This window comes from Podarcis erhardii (assembly GCF_964252035.2).
Source record: "Podarcis erhardii genome assembly, chromosome: 13".
NCBI lineage: Eukaryota > Metazoa > Chordata > Lepidosauria > Squamata > Lacertidae > Podarcis > Podarcis erhardii.
In genome coordinates, this window is record NC_138502.1 from 19,615,414 (window position 1) to 19,633,701 (window position 18,288).

The 18,288-nt window shown below is 47.9% G+C and overlaps 2 protein-coding genes across 2 annotated transcripts in view; both read right to left on the minus strand.

Annotated features, from left to right (window-relative positions):
- Window positions 1–18,288, minus strand: part of LOC309327718 (sulfotransferase 1A1-like) — a 137,409-nt gene that overhangs the window by 15,444 nt on the left and 103,677 nt on the right. The gene's annotated exons all lie outside the window — the stretch shown is intronic.
- On the minus strand, window positions 1,561–18,050 carry LOC309327698 (uncharacterized protein). Its single transcript, XM_081837088.1, has 5 exons — window positions 17,925–18,050; window positions 12,097–13,251; window positions 6,894–7,020; window positions 5,288–5,341; window positions 1,561–4,653 (listed from the first exon to the last, which is right to left on the minus strand). Exons 2-5 carry the CDS (start codon window positions 13,210–13,212, stop codon window positions 3,329–3,331), a joined length of 2,622 nt encoding a protein of 873 aa, XP_081693214.1. The 5' UTR covers window positions 13,213–13,251; window positions 17,925–18,050; the 3' UTR covers window positions 1,561–3,328.

Consider the following 18,288-nt stretch of genomic DNA (forward strand, 5'->3'; position numbering starts at 1 on the left):
GGTCCCTGGTGAGGAAACTCAAAAGGTCTGGAGGGTGGCAACATAAGACATGGGCTTTTTCCTCAGTGGCTGCCCATTTATGGAATTCTCTCCCCAGGGAGGTTCACTTGGCACCTTCATTATGCTGTACAGCTTTAGGCACCAGGCAAAAACAATCCTTTTTAAGCACGTTCCTATTGACCATACAGGTTTCTTTGATAGATTTAGTGTTTTTAGGATTTTGTGAGCTGCTTATGATTTGTGGTTTCAGTTGCTGTAGAACGCTTTTTGAATACTATAGTAGGAAAGCATGTTATAAATAACACATAATAAGAAGTTTATTATTAGGATTGTTTACTGATCTTCATTTGAGGTGCGGACGGGGCTTGTTAACCTGGGAAGGTAGCCCATCTAGGATGACAACTCAGACCATAAACCTCTGATGCCTTGCGGGATATCCTTGGGAGAAGAAAAGGCTAATGAGTGGACCCTACACAAATCTGAAGTAGAGTCCCAACGAGGGTAGGATGGCACCTTGTACGCCTCCTTCCAGCAACTCCTGCAGCCAAGCTGGTGCCGAACATATTGCTCTGCTTTCCTTTGGAGCATATCGGCAAGGCCAAGAGAGGGATCTTGTCATCTGGGCAGCCCAGGACCTCCATACACACTGCCCAGGGCTTGCGCCCCAGGAGGTCACTTCAGTGCTACCACCTTGGTTTGACTTCACCCCTAGAGGGGCACTCCATTGTCTTTTGAGACAGACACATGCCAACAACTACCCAAGTGGAGGGCCAGGAGCATGGGCTAGGCTAGAGGGTCACTTGTTTGGGCCATAAGCTAATGGCCTCCAGTTCCTGGAGTTAGTGGCGCTGTGGGTTAAACCACAGAGCCTAGGACTTGCCGATCAGAAGGTCAGCGGTTTGAATCCCTGCGATGGGGTGAGCTCCCGTTGCTCGGTCCCTGCTCCTGCCAACCTAGCAGTTTGAAAGCATGTCAAAACTGCAAGTAGATAAATAGGTACTGCTCCGGCAGGAAGGTAAACGGCGTTTCCGTGTGCTGCGCTCGTTTGCCAGAAGTGGCTTAGTCATGCTGGCCACATGACCCAGAAGCTGTACGCCGGTTCCCTCGGCCAATGAAGCGAGATGAGCGCCGTAATGACTGGACCTAATGGTCAGGGGTCCCTTTACCTTTACACCTAATATGGTCAATCAGTTGAAATTTGTTCCTTCGCTTAGTGTTGAGGCCCAACAGAAACCTCAAGTGTTTTTGCCCTGGCTGGAAGGTTTCCTTGAACTCAGATAATGCTCCTTGCTTCCCTGGATTGAAGATAGAGAGGGGAGTGCCAGGGCAGAAACAAGCCGACCGTACAAAGATAGAATTCATATTTATTGCTCTTCACACTTTTAACTCTGGCTCACCCCCACCAGCACGCAGTCCTCTAGCTGAAAGATTTCCCTACCTGCTGCTCAGTCCTATTAGTGATTTTTATAAGAAATCTTGTGCTAACTGTAAGTCTGGATTCTGAGGTGGAAAAAAACCTGATGCTGCTCTCTCCACAAGACAGAAAATTGCACACAAGAAGCCGTTTGTAGAAACCATTTATTTTTAAGTTATTTCCCAAAATGAGTTCGTTCTTGCTCCTTTAGGAGGTTCAGAGTCTCAAATGTGGATCGAAAAGAGGAAAAGAAGAAATGCAGCTAAAGTTTTTTTTGTGGGGGTGGATTGGAGGGGTGCGCCAGGGCAGGAATACACTTTCCTCTTTCCTTCACCAAGGGTCAACAAAGAGAATCTGAAGCCTAGAATGGGACATGGGTCTTCTCCTAGATTCCAACCGTTGTGGGGTTATTTGTGAGGCAGAGCCAAGTTCAAGCTCAAAATGTCCCTCCCTGCTCAGAAAAGGCAGCAAGGCTGGGTACACCCCAATTCCTCCCTGTTCATCTCCAAAGATCTGCTTTCTTAGGCTGCAATCCCAAATGCACTTACTGAGGAGTAAAAGCCCTATTTAACATAGATCAAGATGCCTTTGTCTTCCTCTCCAGCATTTAATCCAGGGTGGTTGTACTGGTTTTCTGCTGAAACCTCTTGAAAACAGCCACTTATATAAGGCTGTAAAATAGCCCCCTTCCCCTAAGAAGGAAACCTTGCCTCCTTGATTTCCAAGAAGGAAAGGGAAGGAGGAAATAGAAGTGCCTCTCAAAAAGTGCTCTGGAGGGGAAAAGTTACACAGCCAGCCCTGCTGTTAGGCAGCGTGACACAACTGCCTCAGGTGGCGGATAAAGAGAGGTGGGGAGCAGGCAGCGCTGGTGCCACACGCCCAAGCTAACTTGCTGCCCTCAGGTATGCAGGATGCTGTCCTGTTGCCAGTGCTGGAGCAAGATGCAACCTCCAGCCTAACTGGCATGGGAGGCCTTGTCCCCTGCCTCAGGCAGCAAAGTGTCTTGGGCCAGCTCTGGAAAAGTACTGCTGATGACAAGGAAGGATCACTCCTGCTTCAGGCTCTTAAATCAGATTTATTAGTCGGATTCTTTCCATAAGGGAGGGGAAGCTGGAAGGAAAGAGAAACTGTTATTGGGAATTTGCAAGATTTCATCCAGAACCAGGCTCTGTGGGGGAATCAGGGAAGGTGCTGTTTTCCCTAGTGTTGCAGTGCTGCAACCAGAGAAGCAGAGCTTGCCCAAATTCTCTCCCTTTTGCACATGGAACGCTCGGAAAGCAAAGGCGCCTTGTGCCACGCAGACACCAAGCCGTCCTTTGGCTCCACAGCATGCAAAGTCACCCTTCACAGTCCTCTCATGGTGTGGACCCACTGATTCAACTCACTGTGTGTGGCAAAGCAGTCAAACAGGAGGACAGAACTAGTAGGGAGAGGCAGGGAGGAAGGCTTCTGTCACATGATTCAGGAAATGGACAGTAGTGTTCTAGCTGCTGCAGGTAGCAAGGGAGACTCCCCCCCCCCACCTCCCCACAGGTTTTAAGTGCTCCCTGTAAATGCTACATGGGGGCAAAATCTAGAGTTAGAGCAGCGGAGACGAACCTGGCCGCACAAATGTCCCAAACAGTTGCCCCCAAATTTCGGGCAACAGAAAAGTAGCACATGATCAGAGATGGGGGTGTGGGCATCCCTGTTCCAGAATCCTTTGCAACGTGATCCAACAAGGCTGGCTGTCCACTGCTGCACCACAAGGAGCTCTGAGGCACTTGTGTCTCTGACCAGGTGGGGCAGCCACACCGAGTGGCAACCTTTCTCCGTTCAGCTCTGTGTGGAAAGGACTCGGGCGGCCAGATCCTGTGAGCATTGTCCCACTCACCCATCTAAAGGTTCCTCCCCTAACCGCCTAGCATCCAAATTTCAGATTGTTACATGGATGGGGCTCTGGAGGTCATCATCAAGGTTCTCCATGTCAGGCATGTTTGGCAGGTCCGCTCCCCCGTTGGACTCTCTCAAGTGGATCCTCTGGTGGTAGATCATGCTGTGCCTTCGCCGGAACCTCACCCCACACTCCCCACACTGGTACGGTCTCTCCCCGGTGTGGATTCTCAGGTGGCGCGTCAAGTGAGACTGCCGGCCGAACCTCTTCCCGCACTCGACGCATGGGTAGGGCCTCTCCCCAGTGTGCGTGATCCGGTGGCGGGTCAGGTGAGACTGCCGGGTGAACGTTTTCCCGCACTCGGCGCAGGGGTAGACCTTGCTCCCCAGGTGGGTCTTCTGGTGCCTGGTGAGCCCGTACAGGTCATGGAATATCTTCCCACACTCCATGCACTGGTAGGACTCCTTCTCGGTGTGGGTTCGCTGGTGGGCGGCCAGCTCCGATGGCCAGATGAACCCTTTGCCGCACTCGGTGCAGAAATAGCGCTTCTCCCCCGTGTGGATTCTCTGGTGCGTGGCAAGTTCGGACGGCCACCGGAACGCCTTGCCGCACTCCCCGCAGACGTGGCGCTTCTCGGGCACGTGGCCTCCCAGGTAGGCGCTCAGAGGGGGCAGCTGGCCGTTGCCGTTCCTGCAGTCGGCGGCCAGCGGGGAGTTGTCGCCGGTGTGTATTCTCTGGTGCGCCGCCAACTCCGACGGCCACTGGAACCCTTTCCCGCACTCGGCGCAGAGGTAGTGTTTGTTTTTGTTGTGGGTTTTCTGGTGCGTGGCCAGCTCCGACGGCCACCGGAACCCTTTCCCGCACTCGGGGCAGAGGTGGGGCTTTTTGACGGTGTGCGGCTTGGCACAGTCGGCAGCCGGAGGAGTCTTCTCGCCTGTGAAAAGGCCCTGGTGCATCGTGAATTCCGGCGGCCACTGGAACAGCGCCTCGGAGTCCACGGCGTAGTGCGGCTGTTCGCCTGCATGGATCCTCTGGTGGATGGCGAGCTCCGTCGACCACCGGAACCTCTTGCCGCACTCCATGCAAAGGTGGCACTCCTCGCCCATGTGCGTCTTCTGGTGCCTGGTGAGGTGTGAGGAACGGCCAAACTGCTTCCCGCACTCGGCACAGTGGTAGGACTTTGGCCTGGTGTGAACTTTCTGGTGCAAGGCCAGCTCGGATTGGCACCGGAACCGCTTCCCGCACTCAATGCAGGGGTGGCGTTTCTCTCTCACTCGGATCCGCTTTGGGTTCAGGTGTTGCACCATCCCGTTGAGCCTTTCTCCAAATTCAAACTGGGGGTCTGCTCTGCTGGGAGTCCTGGCACCTGGTTTGGGTGGTGGTGGTGGTGGGGAAGGCAAGAGAAAATTCACAAATTTCATAGGTATGAATTCTAGAGCTGTCACTCAATTAAAGCAACGATAGTTGATCAATGCATGTGTTTTAGATAGAGGTTTAAGCACTGCAGTTCTGTTCACTATTATCTAGCAGCAAGTCCCACCGAATACCATCGCACCTTGGTTCGTAATCCATTCCGGAACATTCAAAAACCAAGGCGCGGCTTCCAATTGGCTGCAGGGGCTTCCTGCACTCAATCGGATGCCGCGGAAGCAACGTTGGATGTTCGGGTTCCAAAGAACGTTTGCAAACCGGAACATTTACTTCCGGGTTTGCGGTGCTCGGGAGCCAAAACGTACACGTACCAAGGTGTTTGAAAACCAAGGTACGACTGTACAGCGGGATTTACTTCAGAGCAAACATGAATAAGATTGCCCTGTAACTGGATTAAGTCAGCATACAAAAAAGAGGAAAAAAGAGGATAGATAAATAATGCTAATTGCTTCAACATGATTTGTGTGTTTTTCACAGTAAGCACCACCTTGGAAGAGACGTTTCCCCTTCTCTCTCCAACATTAGAAAATGCATCTTCTAAGATGCTGCTTGCCACCTGCAAGACCCACCTGAGCCTCCTTCATCGGCTGAAGAATCCCACGTTGCTTCGGTGTCAGAAGAACCTGTGCAGGGAAAGAAACGAGTCAGGTCCGACTGTGACATGCCCTCCGTCACACAGTAGAACAGGATGTTTTAGACAGAGTACTGATATGCCTTCATCTGGATACGTTTAACTCCATCCCACAAGTGCCCCAGAACTACAAAAGAAATTCATTGAAACAGGTCTACAGTACAGACTGACAACTGGAGAGGATCTCTAATGCACCTGAAGCAAGGGACCTTGAGAACTGTGTTCGTCTGTATGGCCGTGAAAAGTAGAGAAGAGTCTGGATTTGATATCCCGCTTTATCACTACCCTAAGGAGTCTCAAAGCGGCTAACATTCTCCTTTCCCTTCCTCCCCCACAACAAACACTCTGTGAGGTGAGTGGGGCTGAGAGACTTCAGAGAAGTGTGACTAGCCCAAGGTCACCCAGCAGCTGCATGTGGAGGAGCGGAGACGCGAACCAGTTCACCAGGTTACGAGTCTACCGCTCTTAACCACTACACCACACTGGCTCTCACTTTCAAGTAGAAAGTATACTACACGTGTTACTACTGTCATTTTTACAGAAACAAAAAGACCCAGACTTATTTGTCCCTAGGCTGTTTCCTTCCCAGAAAGGTCTTCAAGTGTTATATAATACAATCTTTCTGGTTGTAGATACACAGCCTCATAGAACTGAACCAGTTGCAAAATGTGCAAAAGCTATAGAGATCCATATGCAGCTTTCCAAGAATTGCTGTGGGGTCCTGCTTTCAATGTTGACGTTTGTTTAAACATCTAGCACTGAAAAGTGTACTGTTAGCATGCTTTCTCGTATCTTTTGTGTTTCTTTTCTACCAGTTGTATAGAATCATATATTTGTTTTTGGAATTTGAAGGTCTGTGGGCTACTAAAAAAACTTTACTGGAGTTCAGTTAAGGCCCGAAGACCTAGATCAAGTAGGAAGGTCTAACAACAAACCTGCTTGAACCAGAAACTCACTTCAAACTACAGTTTCCAGTTCTGGCAGGCAGCAGCCCAATGGTTTGCACAAACTGGTTTGGATGATTTGGGTGACACAGCAAAGTGGTTTGTATGAAACTAGAGAGTGAAATTAAACTCACAAAGGAAGGAGGGAGGAGACTTACGTCTGATAATCCAAGCCATAGTCCCATAGGATAATCTCAACCATCTGGGTGTGATGCTAGCCATCACCCTAACCTTGAAAGTAGGGTGAGAATAAATGTTTAGCTCAAGGGTGGGGAGTTTGTGGCTTTCAAGAAGTTGTGAACTCCCATTAACCCCAGCCAGCAAGGTCAGCAGTCAGGTATACTGAATAGTGAGGTATGATGGGAGCTGCAGTTCAACAACACCCTTGGCATACATAATAGATAAAGGCATTTGTGTACCGAAGAGAAGTAGGTCAAGGAGCTAAGCCAGGCTTCCTCAAGATGTTTTTGGCCTACAACTCCCATGATCCCTAGCAAGCAGGAGCAGTGGTCAGGGATGATGGGAATTGTAGTCTCAAAACATCTGGAGGGTCGAGGCTGAGGAAGCCTGAGCTAAGCACAAGGAAGAAAGGATTCTTACCCAGCAAACAGATATCCACATCGCCCCTCTGCTCGGCCTCCATGCATGCATCTCCCTGCTCGGCATCTGACAAGGCTTGGTCATCATCGGGGAAATTCACAACCACCTCCTCAAATAGGTCTGAATCCTGAAATAAGCAGAGAGACACATTCGACAAAAAGATCGATCAAAGACTGTTTAATGTTAAACTAGCTAAACAAACGAATGGACAAAAAAGTAAGGCTTTTAGCATGGCTGCCTCTGTTCTGTGGAATAGCATTCCTGTCCAGGTAAGACAGGTGCTCACTAGCGGCACTTTCCAGAAACAGCTGAAGACATCTTTGTTCTGACGGGCTTTCCCAGCTGGCTAAGTGGGTCTTTGCCACAAGTGTCTATTTTGTATGGTTTTCAATTCACCATTTTTAATAATCTGTAGTGTATATCACCTTGAGATGGTTGTTTAGAAAGTGATTAATAGATTAGTACAGTCATACCTTAGAAGTCAAATGGAATCTGTTCCGGAAGTCCATTCGACTTGCAAAACGTTCAAAAACCAAAGTGCGGCTTCCGATTGGCTTCAGGAAGCTCCAGCAAACCATCAGAAGCTGCGGAAGCCCCGTCGGACGTTCGGCCTCCAAAAATAGTTTACAAACTAGAACAGTCACTTCCGGGTTTGCGGCATTCGGGAGCCAAAAGGTTCAAGAACTAAGCTGTTTGAAAAACCAAGGTACGACTGTAATATTAATTGTTTTGGAGGGGGGGAAGGAAATCAACTAAATCCAGCTCCCATCCCATGTACTACGGTTTGGCTTTAATAATGTCTTTAGTTCTGCCTTGATTCATTAAGAGCTGCACGAAAAGCAGAACTCTATTTTACACTGCAAGCAGGGGGATACCCCAGATTATTTGTGCTTTTATCTTGTATTTTTGTGCTGTGAACTGCCCTGAGATCTATAGATGAAGGGTGGTATACAAATTTTAATAATAATAATAATAATAATAATAATAATAATAATGTACAGAGAAGAGCAGGAAATTTGGGAGTAGGCATTTCACTCAGATATGAATTCCCCTACCAGCAGTCTAAAGATTAACAACCCAGCAAATTGTAACATGTGATTCCGCTGATAGCATAGCTTGGCTGCAATTCCACCCTTATGAGCTCTTTTGGAAATGTAGATTTTATAAGTGCTCTTCTAGGATGCGCCAAGGCAGCTTCATTAGGATGGTTTTTAGAGACAATAGGACAGCCACTCCATGAACCAATATTCCTTAGCCTAGAGTTGAACGCGATACATCGCCCTCAAGGTGGCTCACAAAATAATATTAGCACGATAAATATACACACAGAGAACACAAAGAACAAGCCAGAATTGAGATCCTGGAATTTTTGCTAGGGCTAACAGATGCTATGTTAAAGTCCATATTCTGCATTTCATTGCCATGCAGATTCCAGAACTCTGGAAGGGTAGAGGAAAAGGCTGGGGCTTCTTTGCTTCATATCCTAAGAATTGGAAGGCAAAACTCTGCCTATTGTGTGCTCTCCATCTGCCTTCTTGATTTCCTGCAGGAAACCTGCACACACAGAAAGAATTATGCCAGTTGTGCCCTTCTGTCAAATCACACAAATTGACTGGTGCAAATCCATCATTTCTGAGGCAGAGTCACAATTCCTGACTGCAACGGGGGGGGGGGGGGCCTCCCTTAGCAAACAGCTCTTTTCATTCCCCCCAATATGCCTCTGCCTGGGAGAGTAGACATCTTGCCCACAGTGTTGGCTTGTAGAGAATGGCAGATGGCCAGCTACTAGGAGGAAACCCTTTGTTTCTGGGCTGCAGGACTACAACTCCCAAAAGCCTTTGTGTGGATTTCGGTGGATCCGCTGCAAGCGGCAGGTGCAAAAGTCCTCTGGGGTTTGTAGGCAGCCGTAACAGTGTTTGTAGGAGACCAGGAGGACTGAAGAGGGAAAGCTGGGAATAAGAGATAAGAGGCACAGCTCTGAATTGAGAGCTGGGTTTGTAGAGGCTGCCTTGAGGTCCTGAAAATAAGAGGAGTCTTAATGGCCAGAGGAAGGAATAAAGAGACGTGAGACTTCAGAGATGATTCAATGTATTTTGGTGCCTCACGCACAAAGCTCAAGCTGGAAAACTATAAAAATAAACAAAACTATTGACAATTTGTTCTCTTTAGTGTCACCCAGCAACACGGATTTTCCAGAAAATTTAAAACAGGGGGGATATCTTCCTTTGTAAATTAGGGCAATTTGTGCTGGAGAATTTCCAGTTTGCATCAGAAAATTTCCTGATACCCTAGAGAGCAATCTAATTTAGCATGTTTATTTGACTTGTGTTTGGTAAACAAAGCTTTATATATATATATATATTTTAAAAAACCTTCTAAACAGCCATGCTTGCAAATATTTATTTGCAACTGGCACCCATTCATTGTTTACAAATCAACTTGCAAAATGGGGAGGGGGGGAATTCCCTGGAAAAATAGCCCCAAAAGTCACCACTCCTTAAGGTAATCTGCCCTGCATAGCCAAATGGGGGAGGGACACTAAGGAGGGAGGCAGAAGACAGCCGCATTTTATGTTAACAAGAGCAGGACAAACATAGTGCTGCCATTCACACCCTTTGACCTTGATTCCATACTCCTGGAATCCCAGTTATTTGCGATTACTCTGCTGTTAAGGAACACACCCGCTGGGTGCCTCAGAAAGCAGCAGTCCCTCTCCCTACAAAACATCTCCATCCTCTGCAATGCCTAATATAATGTAATGTCCACAGAAGGCTTGTGTTGTGACATCAACACTGTTTGAATTTGGCCTGTTCTGGTTCCACTTTGCTGGCTGCTACTTAGGGGCGAGTGGGAAGACTTGGAACAACGTGACGTCATGTCTGCCATTTTGTATTGCTAGGCAGTATCAGGAGAAGTAGAGAAACAAGACACGAGGGCTGCTGTTATTGGAGGTGGACATGACTCCTCTGTAACGACTAGTTCTGAGAAGGCTAAAAATTCGACAACTGCACCAGCCAAGGCAGAAAATATAGAACATATCGTGTGTTATGTGAAATAATGAAAACAGAGCATTAAAAAAAAAGCATAATAATAATAATAATAATAATAATAATAATAATAATAATAGCAATGAAAAGCTTAGTGGAAGAGCTCCCTGGCATCTTGATTGAAAAAAACCCAAACCTCATAGCAGGTGATGGAGAAGAGACCTGTCACCTGAGACCCCAGAGAGCCTCTGCTAAGTCGGAGGTGACAATACTGGGCTACAGTGACAAATATTCTGGCCACGGTGCATAACAGTTTCCTACGTCCCAAACTATCTCCACACTTTAATTACACCAAAGGGCAGAAGGTAAAGCAACCAAGTTATGGCTCTGTTTCAATTACCAAGTGTTTCGGCTCATTTCAAAAACTTGGCTCCATGTTTTCATGCAGCTAATTTGGAAGAAGCCACTGCCTTGGCAATTTTACTGTGCAATCCTATACAACAGGATTGGGGCAACTGTGGCAGGGGGCATCATGAGGACGTCAAGCGACTGATAGGCGTGTGGTCTCCCCCACCTGTCAAAGCTGACCTATGGGGTGAAGGGAGGGGTCTGCTTCACCTGTGCATTCCCTGCAGAGAATATGCTGGAGAAAACAGCAGGATCGAACCATGCCCCCTGCCTATCAGCTGACATCACCCAGGTGGGAGGAAATGGCCTCATTGGCCAGTGGCCTGGAGGTTCCCCACACCCGCTAAACGTGTCTGCTCAACCTCACTGAATTCGAATAGGGCTCCCTAAATTTATTTATAAGCATTTCTAAACTGCTTAATATTTAAAAATCTCTAGGCAGTATGCAAATACAAAACATTAAAAAAAAGTATCCAAAAAAGAAAGATGCAACATAAAAAGCTGTAAAACTGTAGTATTATAAGAACAGGAATTTGGTCATAGGAAGATCCAATCCGATGGGTCAGAGAAAGCCTGAGCAAAAAAGGCACATCTTCTTTACAAGACACCTGAAGCAGACGACAGGTGATGCCTCACAAATGGCAGAGGGAAGGATATTCCCCAATGCAGGGGCAATGGTTGAAAAAGCTCATTTTCAGGTCACTGCCCTGTGATCTTTCATAAGGTGAATATAGAATTACAGACTTCGAATCTGAAGGCCTGGATCCTGGGCATTATCAGGGCCTCATCCTGTATGAACCTATCCAAAGTATTAAGTTCAGCTGACAAAATGCTGCCGATGGGTCCAAATTATCCAGAAACTAAACTAGTTTACCCACAAGGCAGAGGTTTTTTGGTGACTGCTCCAAAACGCCCTTCCACAGGCTAAATGTTTTACTCCTTCCTCCCTCCTGGCATTCCAGAAGTAAATTAAAGCTTTGGGGACTTTGCTGTGCTTTGGGGACTTAGCACAAAATACATACTCCCATTGTTTGATTGTTTTATTACAGGAGCTTTCAGCCCAAACACTGAGGTCCAGCTCCGAGGGCCTTCTGGTGGTTCCCTCACTGTGAGACGTGAAGTTAAAGGAAGACAGGCAGACGGCCTTCTTGGTGGTGGCATCTGCTCTGCGGAATGCCATCCCATCAGATGTCAAGGAAATAAATACTATACAACTTTTAGAAGACATCTGAAGGCAGCCCTTTATAAGAAAGTTTTTAATGTTTAATGTTTTATTATGTTTTTATATTCGCTGGAAGCCACACAGAGTAGCTTGGGCAACCCGTTCAGATAGGCAGGGTACAAATAATAAAATTGTTGTTGTTGTTGTTGTTTTAAGTAGTTTTATACTATTTATATCTTTTTTAAAATGTTTGCGAGGCTGATTGTACACGATTTTGAGAGCCTTAGCTGTAAAACAAATATGTCATCTTTAAACAGATATATTATCTTATGCAAACTGCTGAGGTTTTTCTTATCAAGTGCTATATAAATCTTTTTCTATAAATAAACAAAATAACCATTAGCCACAGCAATAACAACATTGTAAAGGCAGCCCATACCCCAAGGACAAAATATGCCCATCACACCTGCCCCCCATCTGTTGCTAGCACCCCACCGCCATTTCCTTCCCATCTCCGCCATAGTTATGGGCCTATCTCAGCAGGTCAGCCCTCACAAAGAAACTTGTCCCATCCACAAGCCACAAGATTGTCCTTGGGGGTGGCGTATGGGATGAGAAAGGGGGTGGGGGACGAAAACCATCTCACCTCCTCTTCTGCTCTCTCTGCCTCTTGCTGCTTCGACAGGAACTCCTCTGCCAGGGCCACGGCCCGTGCGCAAGTGTCCGGGCTGCATTCCCACACGCGGCTCCGAATCCCCGGAGGGAGGACCGCCAGGAACTGCTCCAGGATCAGGACGTCCAGAATCTGCTCCTTGGTGCGGTTCTTCGGCTTCAGCCAGTGGTTGCAAAGCTCCCAGAGCTGACCGCAAGCCTTCCGCGGCCCCTCCGTCTCTTGGTAGCAGAACTGCCGGAAACGCCGGCGGGCCGTCTCTAGGGTGAAGCCACCCACTCCCGAGGTGGACGTCCGTGTCTTCCCGATGCTCCCTCGGTCTGCGTTGCCTGGGGTACTGGGCTGGGTTTCTTGCTGGCTCTCCTCTGCGTATGGAGCTGTCCATGGGGAGGAGGCAGGGTTCTCTGCTGGCTCTAATGCTGTAGTAGAGAAGGCCCCTGACTCAATGTTTATGGGTGCTGCCTCAGTCGCTGGGGAAGCATCTTGCGTTGGTGGTGGCGGCGGCTGCACAGTTGCAGGAGGTGGAGCTCGTGGGGCCTGAGACACCTCCTCCCACTGGACTTCCCAGCGCTGAGGTTGTGGGGCTTCTTCTAGGGCCTCAGGCTCAGCAGCAGGTGGCACTTCCAAGCCCAGAAGTTCCTCCACAGTCCCAGTGCACACCACAAGTAGGGAGTCATCTCCTTCCTCTGCTCCCACAGCCTCTCGTACAGGCCCCGTTGGATTCTCCTCATCCTCATCTTCTTCCTCCTCTCCTCCTTCTTCCTCTTCCTCTTCCTCATCCTCTTCCTCTTCTTCTTCTTCCTCCTCCTCCTCTTCTCCCTCTACTTCTTCCTCTTCCTCCTCCTGCTCTTCCTCTCCTTCCGCTTCCACCACGACTTCCGCCTCTGCTTCTGGCTCCTCCTCCTCTTCTTCCTCCTCCTCCTCGATTGTGATTTCTGGATAGACCCCCTGCTCAAGCAGCACTTTAAAATGGAGATCCAGCTCTCCCGATCCCTGCTCGGGCTCCATTTTGTCTTCCAAAAGGTAGACCGACTTCTCCCAGTTGTAGACGGAGGTCTGGCCACCGAGGCCCCAAGTCTCACACGCAAACATGGTGGGAAACTAGGAAGTGTTTACAGGGGCGTTGTCTCCCTGAAAGTGGGTGGGGGAAGAAAAAAAGGAAGGCGATCACCCAGTTTTAAGAAACCTGAGCCATTTAATCAATTGAAAGTCATTTTCCTGTATTGGTTATATGAATAACAGCAAGAGTTCTGAAGAAAGACAAAATACTTTTGTTTTTAGGTGATGCAATGCACATGCCAGAGGGGGGGCCATCTCAGGTAAAACATTCCCTTCTGTGTGTGAGGGAAGAGGGAACACCTCTTCTAAGAAGGTACCATCTGCCCAGTTTTTGTATTTATATAGTTCTGCATATAATAATAATAATCTGCCACTTCACTAATGCGGGCTACTTCAAAACATATAACTGATTAATGAAACTGATTCATGAATGAAACATTGCAGTCCATTAAAAAGGGGGGGGACAGAGGAAGGGGGGAAGTTGAGGGGGGAAACAGCCGGTGTTGAGGAACATCTTCCTTACACAGCCACCCCTAACTCCACTGCAAAAAGCCCAGGGAGAAATTGTTAGGATGGCCATCAGTAAAATCTCCTTCCAGTTTGATTCCAGAAGAGAGATACACAGCCACTGTCTCTCTGCTTCACTCATGGCTCTCTCACTCTGAGCCATCCTGCACATTTAGAATCTTCACCCAGCCCACATACTGCAACTCTTCAAGAGGCAGGTAGGAAATCATACTATGGAGTGATTCCCCAAGGCCAAAAACACCATGTCCCTGGATACTGGAATTCTAGACAGAAGAGTTATTATAGCCCAGCCTTCTCTGTTCTGTTCCTAGGGAATTTCTTATTACGGTGCACATTCAAACATGCAACACCTCCACCCCCAGCATTCCACAACGGGACAGCCTTCGAAGGGTCTGTTTTCCTGAACGTGTAGATCAGGTTCTGTGTCTTCTGGCCAGATGGATAAGAGAACGGCAAGTACATCTACTGCAACACAACACAATGTATTTTCCCAGCTTGGAAATACAGTGCAGCACTCTAGAGGCTATAGCAAGGCCAGGAAGTGCCATTCTTTTGCCATTTAGCTACTTGCCCAATGAAAGCAGCAGACTTCATGGCTCTGCTGCTGCTGCTTCTCTCTCTCTCTCTCTCTCTCTCTCTCTCTCTCTCTCTCTCTCTCTCCTTTTCAGAGGCTCAAATTCCCATTTGTTTGTACAGTGCCATACTCAGTGCTGATAGGGTGGTACAAAGAATGATAATAATTTACCAAGGCCACTTATTAAGCCAATATAGCACAGTGGCTGGAATGTCTGCACTCCATTAAACATTAAAATTTCAGAGTACTGGGTTTGACCTCAGGTGATTTCCCCAGATTTTCAAAATTATGCAAAATTTCTTTGCAGTTCTGTTTTAAGTCCTCGGTCACATATGATCACACAGACCCCATTTGGTGTGACTTAACATTACGTCCAAACCTAGGGCTCATGGTTTGTCTTGCTCCAAAAAGCTGTAGCCAAAGGTCTGTTATTGGCTTACTGGCCCATGGTTAGTCTGGAGCAGGCTTCCTCAAACTCAGTCCTCCAGATGTTTTGAGACTACAATTCCCATCATCCCTGACCACTGGTCCTGCTAGCTAGGGATCATGGGAGTTGCAGGCCAAAAACATCTGGAGGGCGAGTTTGAGAAAGCCTGGTCTGGGGGAACTGGGGTTTATTGTAACACTAAGCCAAACCATGGCTTAGCTCTGTATAGTGCAGGAGGAGGAGGACCACTGGAAGAGAGACATGGCCACTATTTCTCCTCCAAGTACCTGCACACTCATTCATTCATGTTTAGCCATGGTTTGGCTTAGTGTTACAAGCAAATGAGGCCACGGATGAACTCTCCCCCCCACCACACACACTTCTACTCCCCTTAGGATGGTGACACCTGTTGACATTTGGTAACTACCTCAAATACAAACACCTCCATCATCCTTCAGCATTAAGAATATTCACAAATATTCCCTCCTATTAACTATGACGCACCTCTGCATGTGGTCAGTCTCACAGCTCAATAAACTAAGCAAATGTAAGCAGCAACAGTAAGTTGTACAGAAATGTAGGAACTTTATACTAGCAATCGATACATTGTGCTTACAGATGACTATGTACCAAATTCTAACTTCCAAAAAAGCAACAAAAATGGAAACTTTCCACATTTACAATTAGCTAAAGGACAAGTACTAGGAAATGTTCCCACCCTCTCACCATACTTTTTCATTTTAACAAATGCAATCTTTCTTTCCCCTACCCCCACCAGTGTTGAAAAAGTATTGTTCATCCTCAGGTGTATAAGCTAGGCGCCAAATGGCTCCTTAAACCAAGGCTACAGCCATCAAAAGAGAATGTCTACTTGCCATTTTGGGGCAAGATGGATCTAAAGTCTTATTTTTTTTCAAATGACTGTCTGAATGTGATTATCAGTTAAACATCTGGCTAGTTCAGATGAAAACCTTGAGTTAGGTTAAGAACTCTGAGAACTTAAAGAAGAAAAGTCGTTTTATCCAGTGACAGTCCACATATATATTGCCCTTTTCCTAATTCTTTTTCTCAGTGGTGACAGGGACCATTCATAACATAAGAATATTATTCACAACCGTGAGCAGGGCAGTGGGGTGGGGTAAGTCAGGACAAGATACAATTAACTATAACACTGTTGGCTGCTCTTGCACAGGCTGCACAGAAAAAGCATCTTGGTTCCTGAAATTCATTCTGATTGTGTTGCAAGTGGCCAATAGCAAAATGTGCCTGGTGCCTGGCTAATTTCGAACACTGTTCATCAACATATTTTGATCAAACCTCACACGGCCAACTTCAAGTGATTATTAATTTGATAAAGCGGGTTTTTTGTACTCCAAAATTGGTATGGTGGCATATGCACCCTTTCAATTAAAGTAACTCTATATTCAACACTGGAGATTCCCTTCCCTCAATATTTCTTTAAAAAGATTCACCTAGATCATGCATGTTCAACCGGTTGATCGAGATCTACCGGGCAACCAAGGGTTGTCTGTGGTCGACCATGGTTGACTGCGTGATCCTGAGCGATCTACCCCCCCAAAAAAAACTCAACAACTCTGGCCAATCCAATAGGTAGATCACTGCCAGTTTATTTATAGTGGGAGTAGATCGCAGTCTCTTGGAAGTTGGATGTGTCTGATCTAGATGATTCCAAATCTGCCCGCCCCCCCTAAAAATTTCAAAACTTGAACAGGAGCAAGACCAGCACTAATAATCTTTTGGAAAACAAAGTACATGTTACAAAAGGAGCACCTTTCATATGCACATTTGGACATACAAATTTCTACATAAAGGGATTTCAATCTTAAAAACAGAAATAGACACTCATCCTTCCAATGGGTATCAACTGCAAAATTCACACCAACAAATCTTCACAGCAGACTTTAAGAAATGAGTCAAAGTATTGGAACCACTGGGAAGAATCAAAATTAGCTTCAAAGACTTTTCACCTGGGAGTTATAATAGCAGACTTGAAGCACAAACATTTAGAGTTAACTCTATGCCCAAAAGATTCCCAAACTGCACTGCAAGTCATCCAAGCAGTCCCTGCATGTCTGGGCCACTGACTAATGAACACTAATGCCACGGAAGCCACAGACTGGGGGGGGGGGGCAGCGAGGGGAGGAGCCAGGGCCGCTTGGGGGAAATGAGCATGTTTACTAATGGTGAGAACATAGTTGATCTACTACCACCTCCCTGCTCACTTTAACAGAAGGACTTAGACCAGACATTCAATTATTTGTTCACTATTAGGGAGAAGCACTTGATTGATCTGTTAATTAATTAATTGGCAAAAGGATTACTGTGCTAACACCAAAAGGGGGAAGGGGAGCTGAAGTGGTGATTCAGCCTCCTTGTCATTTTTGTTAGGTTGCTTCCACTAAACAGGAAGCACCCACCTCTTCCCAAAGACCAGGGTAAGGCACCCACACCCCCTATACAAAGTGGGGTGCACTCCGCTCCCCACCATCAGATGCAGAGACACAGCCCCCCACCTCCATCTTTCTAACTGTAAACCTCCTTCCTTCCCAGATGGCTCAACTTTCCACCTCTCCCCCCTCCACCAGCCACCCACATCTTAGCTTCCTGTCCTCTTTCTCCTACCAGAAACATTTCTGCCTAGCCCTCCCCTGATTAACCCCTTCCCCTCTCCCAGGAGAAGGGTCTCTCCCCCCCCCCCATGTGGCTGAAAAAGGCCACCTCCCTGCGACCACCACCCTTCCCAAGAACAAAAAAGAAGGACCTTGACCATTCATTGCCCGGCCTTTCCCCCGCCCCCGAGCCCATCCCTTCGCCCTTACGCACAGCTCCCCCTGCCTCTCCACCCCATCGCGGCAGAGAGAGGCCCTGGTGCATTTGCCAGCCCTCCCACTAGACTCGCCCCCCCCCCGCCACCCCGAAACCGAGACAAGGGGAATGCAGCCATTTTGCCTCTTTGATGTGGCTGGGGGTGGGAGGGGCAAAGCGATGGCTCATGTTGCGCTCCCCGCTCGCTCTCCCCTGCGCTCCCAGCAACCAACCCCTCCTTCCAATCGGTGACATCTACCTAGGATTTTGGGGGAGCAGGAAAAGCGCCCCCCTCCAAATCCAGCCCACCCTCCGCCCTCTCCTCCCCCACCCCCGTCCCCGCTTTGCACGTGGCTTTGCAAAATGGGGAGGCCGGCCGCTGCAACTCACCCTTCGGCGAGGAGAGCCGGTCTTCCCTCTCCCGCCCCCTTGCACCAGATGCGGCTACTTGGGGGTGTTGCAACCCCGAACCTCTCTCTCTCTTCCGTGCCCCCTCCTCCCCCCCCCAAAGGCGGAGCAGGAAGGCGCCTCCTCCTCTTCCTCCCTCCCCACGTGGGCGCCAGGGCATTAACCCTTTGCGCGCTTCGGACGACCAGCTCTCGCCCCCGCCGCTCATCAACGCGCAAATCAGATGCATGTTCCTCCAGTTTATGGTCATTTTCTTCTTGTCGTGGATTTATAGGAGCCGAACCAGTGTCCAAAGTGGTTTTTTTGGGGGATGACCCCACTTTTCTCTAATCTAGGAAAGCGTATT